The sequence below is a fragment of the Ambystoma mexicanum genome, chromosome 5q (assembly GCF_040938575.1).
Source record: "Ambystoma mexicanum isolate Mex_15411 chromosome 5q, UKY_AmexF1_1, whole genome shotgun sequence".
NCBI classification, from domain to species: domain Eukaryota; kingdom Metazoa; phylum Chordata; class Amphibia; order Caudata; family Ambystomatidae; genus Ambystoma; species Ambystoma mexicanum.
In genome coordinates, this window is record NC_090933.1 from 212878033 (window position 1) to 212897438 (window position 19406).

A 19406-nucleotide genomic window follows, 5' to 3' on the forward strand; every position below is an offset into this window, starting at 1 on the left:
ACTCGGAGATAGCTAAAATAATCCAAGACAAAGTCTATTTCGTCACAGCTTGTCCCAAACGCTTTCCAGCGTAACTAATGAAAAGTTGATCGTCAACTCTGACCCGGGACATGCACGAAATATAAAAGCTCAACGCTCTCCTAGGATCAAGCCTATGGAGCCTCTCCTCTTCCTTAAAAGGATGTGGAGGAGGATAAAACGCCGGAAGAACAACCTTCTGACTCAAATGAAATTCCGAAACCACCTTCGGAAGAAAAGAAGGACGAACTCTAAGGACAACCCTGTCCTTATGAAACACAGTGAAGGATGGCTTAACTGAAAGTGCTTGTAACTCACTCACTCTGCGAGCGGAAGTAACCGCAACCAAAAACACAGTTTTCAGAGTTAACAGTCTAAAAGGGCAAGAATGCAAAGGCTTAAACGGAGCACCCATAAGAAACAAGGTTCGAATCCCAAGCGGGCACCAGAAAAGGTGACGAGGGAACACAGTGAGCCCTTTCAAAAACTGAGAAATTAAAGGAATCTTAAAATAGGAACATTCTTCAGACGAGCGCTTAAATATGGACAGCGCCGCCAGGTAACCTTTAATGGTCCTCACTTGCAAGCCCCTGTGGGCCAAGGAAACCAAAAAAGACAGAACCATGGGAATGTCACATTCAAAAGGATACACATTCTTAACTCTGCACCAGTCCCAGAACTTTCTCCAACGGCAACTGTACAGAGACTTTGTTGCCGGCCGCCTGGCCCAGAGCAACACCTCCATCACTTCTTCAGGGAGGTCCCAATCCTTATACCTCAACCTTTCAGAAGCCAAGCGTGAAGGTTGAGGGATCTGACCTCTGGATGGAGAACCTGACCCCCCCTCCCGTGAGAGCAGATCGTCTTGGTAGGGAAGACGACGTGGAGGGCAGATGGACAAGTCGAGAAGGTCCGGGTACCACGTCCTCCGGGACCACGCCGGAGCAATGAGGATCATCCGGGAACCGAACCTCCGTAACCTCCGCAGTACTTGTGGGATGACGGGGACTGGAGGAAACGCGTACAGCAGCGGGAATGACCACTCCACCACGAACGCGTCTCCTAAGGCTCCTCTTGGAGGAAATTCCCACGAGCAGAACCTTCCGCACTTCCGGTTGACACTGGAGGGGAAGAGATCCACTTGAGGGGTCCCCCAAAGGGCGAAGATCTCCAGGAGAATCTCCCGAGCCAGCTCCCACTCGTGAGAGATCGTGCTCTGCCTGCTCAGAGCGTCCGCCGTCTCATTGTTGTCTCCGGCCAGATGAACAGCCGAGATCGAAACTTCGTGCTGGATGGCCCAGAACTCGAGCTGCATCGCCTCCCTGCACATAGGAAGTGACCCTGCCCCCCCCCCTTTTTGTTGAGGTAGTGCATGGCCACCGTGTTTTCCGTTAGAATCAGGACACTCTTTCCTCGCACAGTCGGCAGAAAAGCCTTCAGGGCAAGCCTGACAGCTCTCAGTTCCAACAGATTGATATGGAGTCTGGACTCCGACGGAGACCAACAACCGCTGACTGTCAACTCATTGGCATGAGCTCCCCATCCCGTGAGGGATGCGTCCGTCACAATCGTCACCTCCGGCCAGGGCAGCCAAAATGGGGCCCCCCCTTCATCAGATTGCCTTTACGGCCCACCACAGAAGGTCCTGGGCGACCGAGGGCGGCACCTGAACAGGGTCCGACAGCCTGCCGGAGGAGTGAGACCACTGGAGCTTGAGTGCCCACTGCAAAGATCTCATCCGCAGACGAGCCTCTGGCACCAGAAGAATGCAGGATGCCATGAGGCCGAGCAGTCTCAAGAACTCGGGCGCTGGGAGATTCTGGGCAAATTGAAACTTGTGCACCATTTGCTGAATGTGATGAGCCCTCACATGGGGAGGAAAACACTGCCCCAGGGACGTGTCGAGCACTGCTCCGATGTACTGGAGCCGCTGCGTTGGTGTCAAATGGGACTTCTTTAAATTGAGGGAGAAGCCCAGCTTGTGAAGGGAGTGGCAGGTGACTGACAGATGATCCAGGACTTGCTCGGGAAAGCTCCTCCTGATCAACCAATCGTCCAGGTAGAGATAGACGTGAATCCCCCCCTTTCCTGAGATGCGCTGCCACCACCTCCATGAGCTTGGTGAAAACCCTCGGGCGGAGGTCAATCCGAACGGCAGGACCGGAAACTGAAAGTGCGAGTCGGCAACCGCGCAACGCAGATACTTCTTGTGCTTGGGATGGATCAGTACATGGAGTAAGCGTCCTTGAGGTCGAGAGACACCAACCAGTCCTGAAGTTGAAGGGCCTGGAGGACTTGAGAGAGAGTAACCATCTTGAACTGGTCCTTCCTGAGGAGTTTGTTCAAACCGTGCAAGTCCATGATGGGTCTCAATCCCCTGTCTTTCTTCGAAATCAAAAAATAAGGGTAATACCATCCTTTGTTCCTCTCCGCTGCAGGCACCAGTTCTATGGCGCCTTTCTCCAGCAGGGCTTGAATTTCCTGTGCAAGGTGCGGATCCGGACTCTTCAAAGAGAGGTTTCCAGGTGGATTGTCGTGAGGCCTCTGCCGAAAGGGAAGACAGTAGCCGTGGATTATGATCTCCAGAACCCACACATCTGAAGTAATGGCTCGCCACTCTACAAGATTCTGCACCAGTCTTCCCCCAACCGGCAAACCATGGGACCTGGCCTCATGACTGAGTGGTAGTGGCTGCGGTGTTGCCTGAGGGCAAAGAGGCAACTGCCCAAGCGGCCTTGGCACCTCGAGTACCCTTGTTTCCACCTCTGGCACTCTTACGGTGGCCTCTTTGACTGCTAGCTCCTCTCGCTTTACTGAAGGATGAGTAATAGCGAAAGGAATCTCCCCTCCATTGCTGTCCCCTAGGACGAAAAGGACGAGGTTGTCTAACTGCAGCGCCCAACGACTTTGCTGCAGCTTTGGAGGTCTGCAACCTCTCAAGGCTCTCGTCAGCCTTGCTGCCAAAAAGATGTTCACCGTCAAAGGGCATGTTGAGGAGCCGGGACTGCACATCGGGAGCGAACCCAGACTTCCGCAACCACGCGAACCTGCATATTACGGTGCTCGCCGCCATGGACCGGCTGACACAATCTGCGATGTCCAAACCCGACTGAATGGCCTCACACATGGCATCCTTGCCATCCTGAACAATAGCAAGGAAACCATCCCGTTCGTCCCCTTCGGGAATATGTTCAGCTGCTAATGCAACACAGTTCCACAGAGTGTGTGTGAAACGAGACAAGGCACATATGGAGTTGGCCGCCTGAAGCGCCATACCCCCTGAAGAAAACACTTTCTTCGCCCAGCCGTCAAAACGTTTGTCGTCCCTATCAGGAGGGATGGTAGGATCCGACGCCTGCTTTGCAGGGGCCGTAGCTGCCTGCACCACCAAACTCTCCGGAGTGGGGTGCCTGGACAAGTAGCAGGGGTCGCTACTGGCTGGACGGTATTTTCGCGACAAAGACTTACCCACTGCCGGGAGACTCTCCGGAGCAGTCCAAGCCGCCACCACCCTTCTCTGCAGAGCCATATGAAACAGCAATACCGGGTCAGTGGGGGGACCAAGATCAAGGATGTCCGCGAGATCATCCTGAACCAAATCCCCTGGGGGAGCCGACCAACCCAAGTACTCGGTGACCCGAGACATAAGGCGCTGATATGAAGAATCGGCATGAGATCCACGCTCCGGCCTACAAAACTCCACCTCCGGAGAGGTGTCCAGTCCACTGGCATCATACAGTGACTGCCTCAGGTCATCAAACTGGCTATTGCCCGAGATAAGCTCATCTGGTACCGGAACCAAGCCTTCATAAGAGCCTTCATCACCCTCTGAAATGTACTCCAGGCGGTGAGAGGAAGACATCTGGGGACCAAAGCTGTGCCTGACATTAGCCAGAGCCTTTCTAGGGGCTAACCCCATGCCACAGGGCCCTTCCGACACCACCGCCTCGAAAGGCGTTCAGGGCGCCGAATGAGTCGGCGCCGAGAGAATTGGCGTCGAGCAAATCGGTGTCAGCTGCAGCGCCGCCAGCATCAACGGCGTCAACACAGGCCTCGAAGCCGGAGCTCTGAGCGTGTCTCTCGACGACCTAGGCGCCGACAGCGTCGACGACCCCCTCGGAGGCAGAGCCTCAAGAGAAATCGTCGACGACCTCGCGCCACAGGCGTTGACGTCTTCTTCGAAGACGGCACAGGATCACGTGGTCTCAAGCGCGTCGAGGACCGGGACCTGGAACGGGCATGGCGAGAACGGCTACCCTTGTCCAAGCGGGAACTCTCCCGCGAGCCGTGCCGACCACCCGAGCCCGAAGGCGTACGAGCAATGTCTCTCGACCGGTGCCGACCGACCCCACTCGGAGGCGCTGACGGACCGGTGCCCTGCGATTCAAGGATCGCTAGCATCTGCTTCCCGAAGGAAGCCCATTCCTCCAGTGTCGCTTGCATGGTGGGATAAGTGACCCGCCGACGGGCAGAGTCCTCAGAAGAGGACGGGGAAGGCGACCGATGCCGGCGCTTCCGGGAATGCCTCGAAGAGGCGGAGGCGTGGCAAGACCGACTCCTTGAAGGAGACCCACTGGACTTCCGACGTGGCGAGTTGCCTCTCGTGTCATCCGTCGAAAGCCCCGTAGACCTCGATTTCCGGAGCTTTGACACCCAACCTACCGACAGCTTCTTCTTGCATTCCCGCAAGGCCTTGGTCGTGAGCGACTGGCAGTCGACACAGTCGTCCGTATCGTGGGCCTCCCCGAGGCACCAGAGGCAGGCGTCGTGCGAGTCCGTGACCGACATCTTGGACCCACAGTCCCCGCATTTCTTGAAGCCTGGACGCGGGGTTGAAGACGAAGTAGACATCGCCACTAACAGGTCTTCACAAAAGAGTCGAGGCGTAACGAGATACATGAAGCGAACATGTTCGTGGAAAAAAACGGAACTGAGGCTATGGGCGTCGTGCGTCATACTTATCACATCAGGTGACGTCGGCCGTCGGAGGAGGTCCTCGGGGACGGCGCATCGACGAAGGACGCAGAAGATTTTCCGAAGCAGCACAGCTGTGGACATTACCCGTCATAGATATGGAATACGTCGGGAGGACCCAATCCCCTCGAAGCTCATTTACACACTTTGCCAAACACACAGAGTGCATGTCACATAAGGATGTTTATATGGCACCAGTTGGCACGTGCAGTCAAAAGAACCTCCCGGAAGCTTTGGTGTGAAACCAATCAGACCCTTTAGGTCTACGAGGAGTTAAATAGTTTCCATGTCCCAGCAAGTTCAGACCCTAATACAATACAAGTTCAGACCCTAATACAATACAATTAAGCCAATTTTAATTACTGATTTCTGTACAGGTTTGATGAAGAGAGCCTTTAGCTGAAAATCAAATATGTTGTTCTTATCAAAGAAGGCAAATGTGGTGGATATTGCCTGGAAGAAACCCGAAGATCCGTCCTTGTTACATTGGATGGAGGACATCCGCAGGTGGGGGACGGTGGAGTTGGACATTGTGCAAAGAACCTGAGACCATGGGTTGGAGAAGTAGATGGTGGCAGACTGAGGCTAGTTGATAAATTAGCTGCAGTCCCCCACAGACTTGAAGCCTCCTTGAATGGGAAGGATGTACCGGCAGCACGTTTTGATGTGGGGTGGTGGCGAGGGCAGAAGGGGTGGGGGTGGTGGGGGCTAGCCGATGTTCAGTCCTTAAAGAAAGCAGTTGTTGGCAGGAATGGTGCACCATATTGTCAATTCTATGGTGATATGATAACCAGAAATGCTGTAAAAACTTGAATAAAAAATGTTTATTAAAAAAAACGGCAGTTAATAGACATTACTCCTGTGCTCCTGTTTTTCACCAATGTCAGAACACTAATAAAGCAAACAGTTGCTTCTTATTTGTACTTAATCTGGACACTAACATAGCAAAAAAAACAACAATGTATTTATTTTGAGGTCATCTAATCGAACCACTGGAAACCCAATCTAAAAAAACATTTGATAAACAGTTTTTAAAACAGAAAACATACTACGGAGGTCTTACCTGATTTTACCGTGACTTTTCATGTGCTCTCTCAGTTGGGAGGGAATGACAAACAACTTGCTACAGACTTTGCACTCTAGAATTTTACTCCCAACATTTTCCTGTCGATGTTCTTCCATGTGCATTGACAGCTGACTTTGCAAATTAAACTCATCACCACATTCAGGGCATGTCAGATTCTAATAAAACAAAACACAACAATAGCAGTTCTAACAAGTGTATGTTCACACAACAGGAAATGGTAGATCTCAAAGCCTCAGCACTCTACATAACAATTGGAAATCTTAACATATGTTTAGGATCAAGAGCCCCATTTGGCCAATGGCAGTTTGTGAAAACTGGCAACCTGACCACAGCACTGCCTACATTATTCCAAACATCAGATTTGAGTTGGCTAATCAGTTATAAAAACAGATTCTGCTAAGAAAAGTAGAATTTGCACTATTAACATAAAAAAAACAATTCTATATATAGCTAAATTACTAGACTGTACTTATAATGATAAACCATGCAGCAGGAGTCACCCTACACTTTCCTGATGGACAAATTAACTACATTATTCACTAACAATTCTATGTCAAGACCAGAGGCTCACATTATGCTTCTCTTTCTTTTATTTCACATAACAAAGAAAGCTCAGCCGCAAGTATTTTCTGCACCTGAGCAAGGAAAAGTAAACATAACACGGGGTGCAGTAAAATAATCACAAAAACCACTATAGATCACAACTTAGTCCATACAAACATTTCTGAAGAAGAAGAACTCCATTTCCCAGGAGCCTTAGCCAAAGTTCAAGAAGGTCATCAAACATGTGACCTCAGAACCACCAATAGTAGTGTAGTTGTCCCTCCAAATAGACATAGGGATGATGTAACTTCCTCTTTCTTTGCTGGTCACAGCAAGAGATTAGTACATTCATGCCTGATTGTCTTTCATGTTTACCATATAACGTATTTATTCATCTTTAACAGATTATTAATGAATATTGAAGTTATTGTTTTCTGACATCCATCTATTGCGCTACGTTTTTTCTGTGTAGCCATTGATATTATGATTATTACATTTGTTTTAAACCGTTGAACGCGTAGAACGTGTTTTTGTTTACATTACTGTAGTATCTTCACATGTGAAATGGCCGTGCATCTGCACGAGAGGATGCTCGTGCAGGAGAATGGAAGTGACGAGATGGAACGTGGGGAAAGGACAGTTGGAGGAGAAGCGAAGCAGTGAAGACGCACATTTCATGTTCCCTGTTTATTCATAATATTTACATAAATATACTTTTATGAAAGTTAATTAATAAATACTTAAGTCATTTCAATTTGCCCCTCCTTACTTCAATGGCGACGAGGATAAAAGGAAGAAACAATAGTGGCCGTTGAGAAGGAGCTCCGGCCGCACTGCAGGTAGGAACGCGGTTCGCATCCCAGCCGCGATCGCCTGCAGCGCATATTCCCCAGACCGACTGTCGCTGCGATCGTGCTGTCCCCGCCCACTCTTCGTGACACATGGGAGAGACATAATTTATTCACTGCTCCTTGCCTCATCCACCGCCGCGTAGGTCCTACGCATACCGCGTTACGTGTTCCCAGAGGAGGCGGGCCCAGCAGATGACACCAGTTAATTTATTCACTGCTCCCTGCCGTATGCCAATCTATTGCCTGCCCTAATCTACGCACACTACGTCGTGTGTTCCCAGCGGAACCAGATCCTGCTGCTAATATCAGACTCCATCGTCATTACGCACTACTCCACGTCGAGTAAACCAGTAATCCTCATTACTCCTCATAATCTTCCTTTTCACAGTGGAAATTTAAAATAAAGTAAAATCAACATCACGAAGTTTTCTACGCTACATTCTTCAGTAATCCTCATTACTCCTCACACTCCTCCTCTTCACAGTGAGAGATAAAGAAATTGATATCGTACAAGATACAGAATCTAGACTGATTCCCTGAACCAATCAAATACAATCAAAAATGGCCATGCAAGGAGTGCAGCCACCACACATGTTTCTACCTGAAATTGGTGAACCTACACTTCCGTGGAAACGATGGCTTAAAGCTTTTGAACATTACGCACATGTGGTTTGTGGAGTGAACTACAGTATAGAAAGAAAGAAGTCTCTACTATTACATTGTTTAGGACCAGCGGGCCAAGAGAAATTTGAGGATTTGCCTGATCTCACAGAGGATGAAACAGGGGACATGAACATGTATGAAATTGCCATTGCCAAACTCAATAAACATTATGACAAGAAAATTAGCACCATCCTAGAAAGATACAAATTCGGGAAGCGAGTTCAAGAGAAAGAAGAATCCGTAGAACAGTATGTTACTGCCCTGAGGAAAATGGCCCGGAATTGCAATTTCAACCAACAACTCGATGAAAGGATCAGAGACCAATTTATGCTTGAGTGCAGGAGCAGTAAGGTCAGGGAGAGACTTTGGTCTGAAGATGATCCCACACTCGATGTTGTACTTAGATTGGCCAAGGAAGTGGAGCATACGGAAACGTGTGTTTCTACTTTAGAAAATAGAATGAAGGACATATCAATCAACTCATCGATTAGTGTTGTACAATCAGATCAAGATGAAGAAATTGGAATAATTAGAGGCAACAAGAAAAAGAAAATGAGATCACAAAGAGATGGAACAATACCCAACACCAGCAAGTTACGGCGAAGATCTTTTGAGAATAGAGATACGTACAACAATCAAGCCAATACAAGAAGACCTGACAGAGTAGAACCTAGGAGAGGGAATAGACCCGACATGATAAGGACGTCTATGTCAGGAGGAGAACGTCAAAACAGGAGCATGTTTACCCAGGATGGTAGAGGGAGGACCAGACAAAGAGGATGTTACCGATGTGGTAGCCCAAGTCACTGGGCCGACAATAAGGAATGCCCTGCTCTTAAGACGATTTGCAGAAGGTGTGGGGGGAAAAGGTCACATAGCAAAGTGCTGTAGGACCAACCCAAGTGGTGAACAATCCTTTAACTGGATTGGAGATGATGACGATGAGGAGGAATGTGTATTCATGATTACCGATGAAGACACACACATAGAGAGTCCCAGAACTGAAATTGTTGTGAATGGATTTCCAGTCAATATGATGGTTGACTCTGGAGCGAAGTACACGCTGATACCAGAAGAGATGTGGAGGAAATGCGGCCCAGAGTATTTACATGAAGTTGATGTAAAACCCAAAGCCTACGGTGGAGTCAGGATAGAATTGATTGGGTGGTTTGTTGCCAATTTAGACTTCAAAGGGAGGCAAGCAAGTGGTCGCATTTATGTATCTAAAAGCGGAGAGTCTGCTCTACTCAGTTGGACACACCAGAAATTACTCAAGGTCCGTTTAGACCCTAATGCTGATGAAATGGTTTACCAAATCGATGGATCATACATTGGTAACATTCAGAAGATAAAGAATGAAATATTTAGAGATGATGTAATAGGATGCTTAAAAGGATTCTCACATCGCATATTGCTAAAGAGAGATTCAAGACCTGTGGCCCAGAAACTCAGAAATATTCCGTTGGCTCTCAAAAGGGAAGTCAAAGAGGAACTAACCAAATTGGAAATGCAAGGAATTATTGAGAAAATTGATGCAGCGGAATGGGTTTCACCATTGGTCATTGTTAGGAAAACTACAGGAAAAATAAGAATATGTGTCGACATGAGAGAGTTGAATAAATGTGTGATTCCCGACAGACACCCGTTACCCAATATACAAGAACTAATATCCACTTTGGGTCCTGCAAAGGTCTTTTCTACGCTAGATCTCACAGCAGCATACCATCAAATTAAACTACATGAAGATTCTAAACCTTTGACGGCTTTTATCACGCCAGAAGGGCTTTATCAATTTCGCAGGATGCCATTTGGATTAATTTCAGCAGCTTCAGTTTTTCAAAGAGTAATGCAGAATATACTTGGTGATATGGAAGGTGTAGTTTTCTTTCAAGACGATGTATTGGTTTATGCAAATGATCAAGACAAACATGATATGAGGTTGAACAGAGTTTTGCACAAACTACACCAGGCTGGAATGGTGTTGAGTGAAGCCAAATCGAAAATCAACAGAAAGGAGATTGAATATTTAGGACACGTAATATCTGGTGATGGTATTAAACCCAAGAAAGACTTGGCAGAATCTATCAGATCCATGAATACTCCAGACAACAAGGATCAACTAAGAACCTTTCTCGGAATGGCAGAATATTACGCCAAGTTTATAGAGAATTTCTCGGACCACACAGTTGAAATGAGGAGTCTAATAAAAATGAATAAGAAATTTGTGTGGAATAAGAAGAGTGAGAAAGAATTCAAGTTCATAAAAAAAGCTTTAGCCCAAGCTCCGGCACTGCAAAGCTATGTTAGAGGCAGGAAGACTGTAATAACCACTGATGCAAGCGATGTGGGTTTAGGCGCATCCCTATCGCAATATTATAATGGACAAGAATTAGTAATTGCTTTTGCATCAAGGTTACTTAAAGGACCAGAAAAGAATTACGCCACAATTGAGAAAGAGGCTTTGGCAATCAAGTGGGCCATTGAGAAATTCCGATCTTTTGTTTGGGGAGTACAATTCACCATACACACAGATCATAAACCTTTAGTGGAAATATTCAGTACCAAAGGCCTGGACAGAGTATCCAGCAGGATTAGGAGATGGGTTACAAGACTTCAGGAGTTCAATTTCAAAGTTATATACATTCCAGGTTCAAAGAACATTACAGCGGATTGTTTGTCTCGTTTGACCAATCTTGATGATGTTGAAGAGGATCTTGGAGATCAAGAAGCTGTGTGTGAAATATCGAGTCAAGCTATATCCAAGGAAGATTGGAGCGATGGCATGGTGAAGGATGACACTTTATTAGAAGTTTTGAAGATGGTCAAAGAGGGGAGATGGAGGAAGAATGAAGTACTTTCTCCAGAAGTTAAAGCTTTTTGGGACGTACGAGAAGAATTATATCTTCAAAGTGATTATCTCATGAAAGGAGACAAAATAATACCCCCTACCAACCTAAGAGAGAAGATTATAACAATGGCTCATGAAGGACATCAGGGCATTGAAAGACTAAAAGAAGAATCAGAAGCACATATTGGTGGCCCGGTTGTGATAGGCTGATCGAGGACCAAGTTAGAAAATGTATCCTTTGCTCCAAGAGCGATAAAGTGTGCAGGGGTCGGACTATCTATCCAATGGTATTGAGAGAAGTCCCTGAGAGTCCGTGGAGTGAATTAGCTATGGATGTGATTGGTCCCGTTTGAAGTGATGGGTGTGCTACTTATTGTTTAGTGATAATTGACATGTTAACCAGGTGGGCTGAAATTAAATTTTTACCTCAAGTTACCACACGCAATGTTATAAATTTCATGGAAGAAGTGTATGAAAGAGAGGGTTATCCCAAAATAGTTCTCACAGATAATGGCTCACAGTTTAAATCTGAGGAAATGGAAACATATTTGAAAGGCAAAGCCATCAACCATAAATTGTGCGCCATTTACCATCCACAAACCAATGGTATTGTGGAGAGGTTCAACAGAGTAATAAAAGATGCTATTAAACTGGCATGGGCCAATGGGAAGGAATGGAAGGTAGCAGTCAAAGAGACCCTGTTAGCCCACAGATTCACTCCTCACAGTTCAACTGGAGTCACACCATTTGAACTCAATAGAGGCAGGAAAGCCAATACAAACATGTTTCCAGGGTGGATGAATGATCTTGTGAGAAGTGAGGATAAAATAGAGGAAGCAAAGGAGAATATTAGACACAGGCAAATTGACAACAAAAAAATGCATGATAAAAAACGCTTTAGGAAATTACCTGATTTTCAAGTGGGTGGTTGGGTGAGGATAAAACTACCTGTGAATTTGAGAGGAGATGGTTGCAAATGGTCCAAGCCCGTGGGAGTGGTAGAGATATATTCCCATGCTATTAGGACCCAGGATGGCAGAGTATGGAACAATGAAAGGGTAATGGATATAAGTGATCAATGTTGGGGGAGTAAGTCTGATGGTTTGGGTGAAGTGGATAGTGAGAGAGGGAGAGTAGGTATATTTGTTGACATAGATGATAAGAATGTGCAAAGAGAGAGTGAGGTGTCGAGCAGAATCTCTAAGAGAGTTACTTCCTTGGCAACAGATTCAGATGATTATCAAGAAAGAAGTAACAGGATAAGATCCAGGACGGGAAGAGAATGCAGACCACCAAGATATCTTTGTGACTATGTAGAATAATGAGAACTATGCCAAAGAGTTCTTCTATATAAAGAAGGGAGATGTGTAGTATCTTCACATGTGAAATGGCCGTGCATCTGCACGAGAGGATGCTCGTGCAGAAGAATGGAAGTGACGAGATGGAACGTGGGGAAAGGACAGTTGGAGGAGAAGCGAAGCAATGAAGACGCACATTTCATGTTCCCTGTTTATTCATAATATTTACATAAATATACTTTTATGAAAGTTAATTAATAAATACTTAAGTCATTTCAATTTGCCCCTCCTTACTTCAATTACGCAGTCTCCAACTTCAGCTGTTATTACTGGCATCGGAGACCTCTGCAGCTGCGCTGGAGCCCTCGCGCTTGCGAGCAGCCCTATTGCTCGGGTTTTCTTCTGCTTTTCCTTGCGTCCACACTCCGGACGTTCGCGCTCACCTCCCTGGCCCGTTTACGCTTTCTGAGACTCGGGCAGGCATCGTGGAGCCTTTTCGTGGCCGTGGTTTCCTCCCGCGGCCACCAGAGGGAGCTCCCGCTCCACAAGTCCTTTTTTTCTGCAGCTAGCGCTCTGAGCAGGACGATTTGGCGCGGGCCGGTTCGGCGTGGGACGATTTGGCGAGGCAGCCCGTGCCTAAATGGCCGCACAGAAATGACCAAAGTAAAACAGGGGAATGTGGCTTAAAAGCTCTTCCAAGCTACTGCAATTAACAACTCATGCAAATAGTGTTTTCCCCAACGCTGTTCTATAATTATCACTTTCACACGTATCAAATCTCAGACGAAGGTACTGGGTATACAAAGCAAGGGGTGCAAGGGTAGCTGCGCTTTAAATGAAGGTAGCTTAATATTCATCATTATTTCAACGAGTTCATGTATGGCATATGGCTTTGGCTGTTTTTCATGATTGTTTCTATTTAACCATAAATATGAAACTTTGTTTAAATAATTAAGGTTACTACTTTCAAAAGGTAGAGTCTACAAACGTTGCAAATGGCAACTTTTAACACTCCGAATTAACTGAAAAGTCCAGTCTCTACACATTGGAAATTCAATTTAAAGTGCTACAATATCATACATTATCATCCCTAATTTATTCTATTTAATGCACATTTAACGAGCGTGGACATTCACCTTTCTGTATGATAGCATTAAATGGGTAACTCAGATAGAGAGGACACTGATACTAGACAAATAGATTAAGGGGAGGGAAAGCCACGTTTTCAGGAGGCTACACGATGTGCACAATGTCCACCGACTCAGCCACCAGTACTGGCGCGCCAAAATATTCCAGCGTCAAAACATCCTGTCGCCGAACTTGTCGCGGCGAAACGGTGTGTACCGGCTAGCGCTCCCATTTCTGTTACCCTTCATAACGGATTTCGAGCGCGAGTGCTAGCAACAGCTTACAGAGCCCTTCCAAATATGGATTTTGCGCCACTGGTTTCGATTTAAAAAAATAAGGGGGGGGGGACAGAAGAAAAGAGAAGAAAATCTCTATAGAAGGAGGATTAATAAATAAGTAGAGGAGAAGGATCAGTGCTATAGGCACACCCTGCAACTCCCTCTCTTCTTACCAGACTACAGTGGGCTTAAGAGAGGGCAATCTGTTGCCCACAGGACATATAACAAAAAATAAATAAATGATGAGAGAAAGGTGCATTAAAGATTATCTGGCATTATGGCAGCTCAGAACTTCCCCTCAGGCAGACCAGGATTGGTCTGGTGATGAGGAGGTCTATCAGATTGATGAGGTGGCAATGGTAAACAGCCTGAAAAAAGGTACTGCGATCTTCGGTCGAGACCAGCATCAAGAGGGCCGTATCAGAGATGCTCCTGCCTATTCAGTAGCTCCTAGACAGCATGGAGGAACATCTGCAAGAGACCTCTCCGCCAGGGAGGAAAAAGACACAGAAGAAAAGCACCTTCAAATTGGGGATGTATGCCGGCTCGTAAGAGTAAAGACTCTCCGACCCCCCCCCCGAGCCAGCCAAACCTGCCACCGCTGCCGTCTCAGACTCCATCTCCAGGCTGAAAAAAGCCTTTATTAACAGGAAGGAAGCCCCTTCCCTCGATGGACCCTCTCACCCTGAGGAAGATAACATGGGTACTAGACCCTCAAGCACGGAGGGATATCGACAGAGCACCGACGACAAAGACAAAGGGGTCTACAACATCAATGAACAGCCTCCTTCCTCCTATAGCGATGACTTTCAGACCATAGGGTCACAACCCTCAACCTCGGGGATTGCGGCAGCCCCGATCCCCAAGAAGTCAGCTGGGGAACACACTCCTTCTAGGAGGGATGTTTACACCAGAAGACCTAGTGCACCCCAGATCTACCGACTGGGAACCGTCGTCAAGAACAACGGAATACATCAAGTCCAGGCTGAGTAAACCTCTGGATAAAGAGGTTAGAGCCAGACTGAGAGCAGAATGCCACCGGCCTGAGATTCCGGGGAAGATGGCTCTAACTTAGACTCCAAGATGATCACCTTTCTGGGAAAGAATGTAAAAGATCCAACGAAGGTCACTGACCGTGCCTGGAAGTCCTGCCAGGACAGAGTCCTGTACGCCACTGGTCCCCTGGCTCCTGCGGCCGCTTCTCATTTGATAGAAGACCTCAGCACTCCAGAGACCAGCACAATGCTTGGCAGGACCACTCAGAGACCACCTTCCCATCAAGAGGGTGAGGAAGAGGTCGTGGCTGGAGACGAGGAGCAAGATACCCAGCCCAGCAACAATCCACAGGTCAGTGTACCCATAGCAGCGCCCGCGCCGCAAACGCCCCTACAAGGGAGATTAGCTCTCTTTGCGTCAGCATGGGATTCCTCGTCAGGACACGCTTGGGTAAGGGACACAGCTCGCAGCTTGCGCTTCGAGTTCTTCGATCAACCCTTTCAGGCCAGTCGCCCCGCCCAGGTAATAATGTTTAAAACGGATGAGACAGTGCTAGACAGAGAAATATGCAGCTTATATCTGAAACAGGCAATTCGCCCTTGCTCAACCCAGGACGGCTTCTTCAGCCCTATATTCCTGGTTCGCAGGAAGCAAAAGGTTCATCCAGTGACAACTCTAAGGGCCCTCAACGATTTCATTCTTTACCGTCATTTCAAGATGGAAGGCATTCACATGCTCAGGGACATCTTGAGACAGAATGACTGACTCGTGCGCCTGGATCTGAAGGATGCTTACCTTGCAGTACCCATACACCAGGCACACGTAAACTATGAGGTTTTCCTGGAAAGACCGAGACTGGGAGTGGACGAGTTTACCTTTCGGGCTCTCCTCGGTACCATGGGCCTTTATCAAACTACTACTAGGCCCATAGTAGCTCGTTTAAGAGAGCAGGGTGTCAGGCTAATAGTCTACCAAGACGACATCATCTTCATGGCTCATTCTCATGCACTAGTAGAGCGACAGGCCAGGCTGGCCATAGATCTGCTACATAGTCTTGGCTCCGTCATAAATTGGGAGAAATTGATCCTCTGTCCATCCAGGAATCTGGAATTTCTTTGGTTTTCGGTCGACAATCAGAATTCGCAGCTCAGTCTCCCAGTGGCCAAGATACACTCGACCCGACGAGAGGTTCGCAGACTCCTGCAGAAGAATGTCATATCTTTGAGGGCTGGCAAGAGTAATAGGCCTCCTATCCTCTTCCATTCAAGCAATTTTTGAAGGCTGAATGGTCAGCCGGAGCTTCTCCTACTCTCAGCGTCTGACACTCGCCTTCCGCGAGAACGCACTCAACTGGTGGCTCACGCACATGGAGGTCTGGAACGGCAGAGCCATCTTCGGATCCACCCCAGATATTATCGAATCAGACGCCAGCCTCTCCGGTTGGGGAGCGAGGTGCGGATCAGTCGCCACGGGTGGGACCTTGTCTCCGATCGAGCTGGAGATGCATATAAAATGCCCAGAGCTCCTTGCGGGCTCATTCGCGGTACGCTCCTTTGCCAGAGGCAGAGCAAGATGCTGCATCTTGCTGAAAATGGACAACATTTCTGCTGTAAGGTACATCAATCATCAGGGTGGCACCAAATTAAGGCCTCTAGCGGAGTTAGCCAAAGACTTTTAGCATTTCTGTCTGGAACATCGAATCTCCGTCACGGCAGAGTATCCCCCAGGTCTCAGAAACGTTGTAGTGGACTGGCACTCCCGCCATTCTAAAGATTACAGTGATTAGAGGCTCCAAGAGCCATTTTTCTACCCCTCCAACAAGTCTGGTATCCCATGTCCATAGACCTCTTTGCATCTCGCCTCAATGCTCAGCTACCAGAGTTTTACAGCTGGAGGCCGGATCCAGCAGCGACTGCGACAGATGCATTTCTGCAGCATTGGACACAGGGGATCCATTACGCCTTTCCCCCATTTACCATGATAGGGAGGACCCTGGCGAAGGCCCGTCAGGAACGTACGGGGCTGGTCCTCATAGCCCCGGTCTGGACCTCTCAGACCTGGTATCCAGTTCTTCCAGTTCTTCTGGAAATTTCTTCGGATTTTCCAATCCTTCTACCCCAGTTTCCAGATCTCCTATTGGATCCGTCAGGGCAGTGTCACCCCCTTCTCCTCAGCGGATCTCTGATCCTAGCAGCCTGGAGGATTTCAGGTCAAAATGGAGAATTCCCGGCATGTCGCGCATGGCAGTCAGCCTCATCGCGGAAAGCTGGGCCCCTGCTACTCTCAGGAGGTACTCCAACTATTGGAGCGCCTGGAGGACCTGGTGCCGAAGCAGAGGGTTTCATCCAGTTTCAGCACCTATAGAGGAAATCCTAAATAGCCTCAAATTGAAAAAGGTCAACGCCTACCGTTCAGCAATTTCCACCGGCCACAACCTCGCTCAGGGGGTTCCAGCAGGTGAGCATCACCTTGTTTGCAGACTACTCAAGGGAATCAGGCTTACAGTGCCGCCACCGTCCCACTATGACAAGCTTTGGGATGTTAAAGTGCTCAATCTCTTTCTGTCATGGCCGCATAATGAAGAGTTATCCTGTGCTGCCCTAACCGACAAACTTACTATGCTGCTCTGCCTAGTCTCCTGCAGGAGGGTCTCTGACGTCAGAGCTCTCGATCTAGCGGGCAGGACCTTTTCTCCTGATGGTATCATGTTCCATATACACAGGAGGACTAAATGCAACTCGGGTGATTTCTTACCCTGCTTTTAGAGAGCAGCCCAAGCTTTGCTTGGTCAGATGCTTGAAGGTTTACAAGGAAGTAACAGCCCCTCTTAGAACCTCTCCTAACGGACAGTTATTGATAGCTCTACGTAAACCACAAAAAGCAGTTTCCGCTCCAACATTAGCACGCTGGGTGCGTTGGACTCCAATGCAGGCAGGGATAGATACCCTTCACTTTGGTGCCCACTCAGTGAGAGGTACCATGGCCTCCAAAGCCTTCCAGGTCAGAGTTCGCTTGGAGGACATCATGAGGATGGCAGATTGGGCAGGTCAGTCAGTTTTCAAGCAATTCTACCTGAAACCGGTAGAGCAGCCTGCATCCATTGTGGTAAGTAAGCTTTAAATAAGCATAATGTGAGCCTCCGGTCTTGACACAGAATAAAATCTTTCCATTATAACTTACTAGACAGTCTTAATTCTATTAAAGACACGGAGGCGAGCATTATCCGACCCATTTAGAGAAATACCGGCACCAAATACGCTTGAGTACATTTTTCCAATGTTCTTGCATTTGGTTGAACTGTTAACTACAAGCTATGTGATCTTGTATGATAACACACTGATTTCTATCCCACCCTCGCAAGATCAATAGGGTTGTCATTTACCTCAAGTAACACTAGCTATTTTTTGTCTCTTTTTCGACAGTGCCTACCTGAGCTCTGGACCTGTTCTGATTGCATTTCGTTAGGCGCTTCCAGTTACTGCCTTCTTTCCATGGTTTGGACAGCCAGGTCCGCAGCCTAGAAAGAGGAAGTTACATCATCCCTATGACTATTTGGAGGGAGAACTACACTACTATTGGTGGACTGAGGTCACATGTTTGATGACCTACTTGAACTTTGGCTAAGGCTCCTGGGTAATGGAGTTCTTTTTCAGAAACTGTTCTATGGACCAAATTCTAGTCTCTAGTGGTTTTTGTGATTATTTTACTGCACCCCGTGTTAGATTTACTTTTCCTTGCTCAGGTGCAGAAAATACTTGCTGCTGAGCTTACTTTGATATGTGAAATAAAAGAAAGAGAAGCATAATGCTTGCCTCCGTGTCTTTAATACAATTAAGACTTTCTAGTAAGTTATTATGGAAAATCTTTATTGTATTATATTGTTTATATACAAAGCGCCTATACACAGGCAAGTGTTTCAAAGCGCTCAAGGAGGGTGGGGACAGTAGGGAAAAAAACAGTCCCTCAGAGCCCTTCAAATTCTGAGACAATAATAGTTTGCACAGGCAGAGTAAGTGCGTAAAATACATTTAGAAGTTGAGATACAGCAAATATGCCTGATGGCGATTCTGTATTTTTACCAGTGCAATTAAGGGGTAAAGACAAGGGAGTACAGACACACAATCTTCAGGCATGGTGCGTACGGATCGTGCAAATGCACAGACAGCAAACAGTCACAGGGTGAGGTCAAAGTGCACACAGTAGGTGGAGACTGGGGAGACTTGAGAGAGATCCCCTCTCTTGGGTTATTTCTCAAGTGCAATGAGGGTGGGTGGGTTTGGTTGGGTGGGTATGGGTGGGTGTAGGGCCCTGAGGCAAGTGCAAAAGAGGGATGGCGAGGGTGCCCGGGACCTGTGAGACTGAGGTAGGCCAGACGGCCAGTCAGAAAGCTGTAAGAAGAGGAGGGAGAGAGCAAAGAGCTAGGTTGGCAGGGTAGAGGGAGGCAGAAGGAATAGGAGAAGAGGAAGGTCTTGAGGAGTTTCTGGAACTTCAGAAGATGAGGCTCAAGACGGAGGGCAGCAGGGAGGCTATTCCATAGGGTGGCACCTGCTGAGGATAAGGATCTCACTCCAAATCTCTGCTTGGAGAACCGGCTCACTCGCAGAATGTTGGAGGTAGATGAGCGGAGGGCTCGTGAGGGACAGTATTTGGGTAGGTGTTAGGGAGAATTCTCTGTTTAGGCTGAATTTCCTAACCTAGTGAGTCCCCCAGCAGCTTTGTTGG

At 47.6% G+C, this 19406-nt stretch overlaps 1 protein-coding gene across 6 annotated transcripts in view; it reads right to left on the reverse strand.

Moving 5' to 3' along the window:
- Positions 1-19406, reverse strand: part of ZNF236 (zinc finger protein 236) — a 2444547-nt gene that overhangs the window by 2190684 nt on the left and 234457 nt on the right. For all 6 annotated transcript variants that reach the window (XM_069620724.1, XM_069620725.1, XM_069620723.1 and 3 more), the window contains one exon: positions 6056-6234. In XM_069620724.1, coding sequence (XP_069476825.1) covers positions 6056-6234 — 179 coding nt within the window. The remainder of the gene's footprint in view (positions 1-6055; positions 6235-19406) is intronic.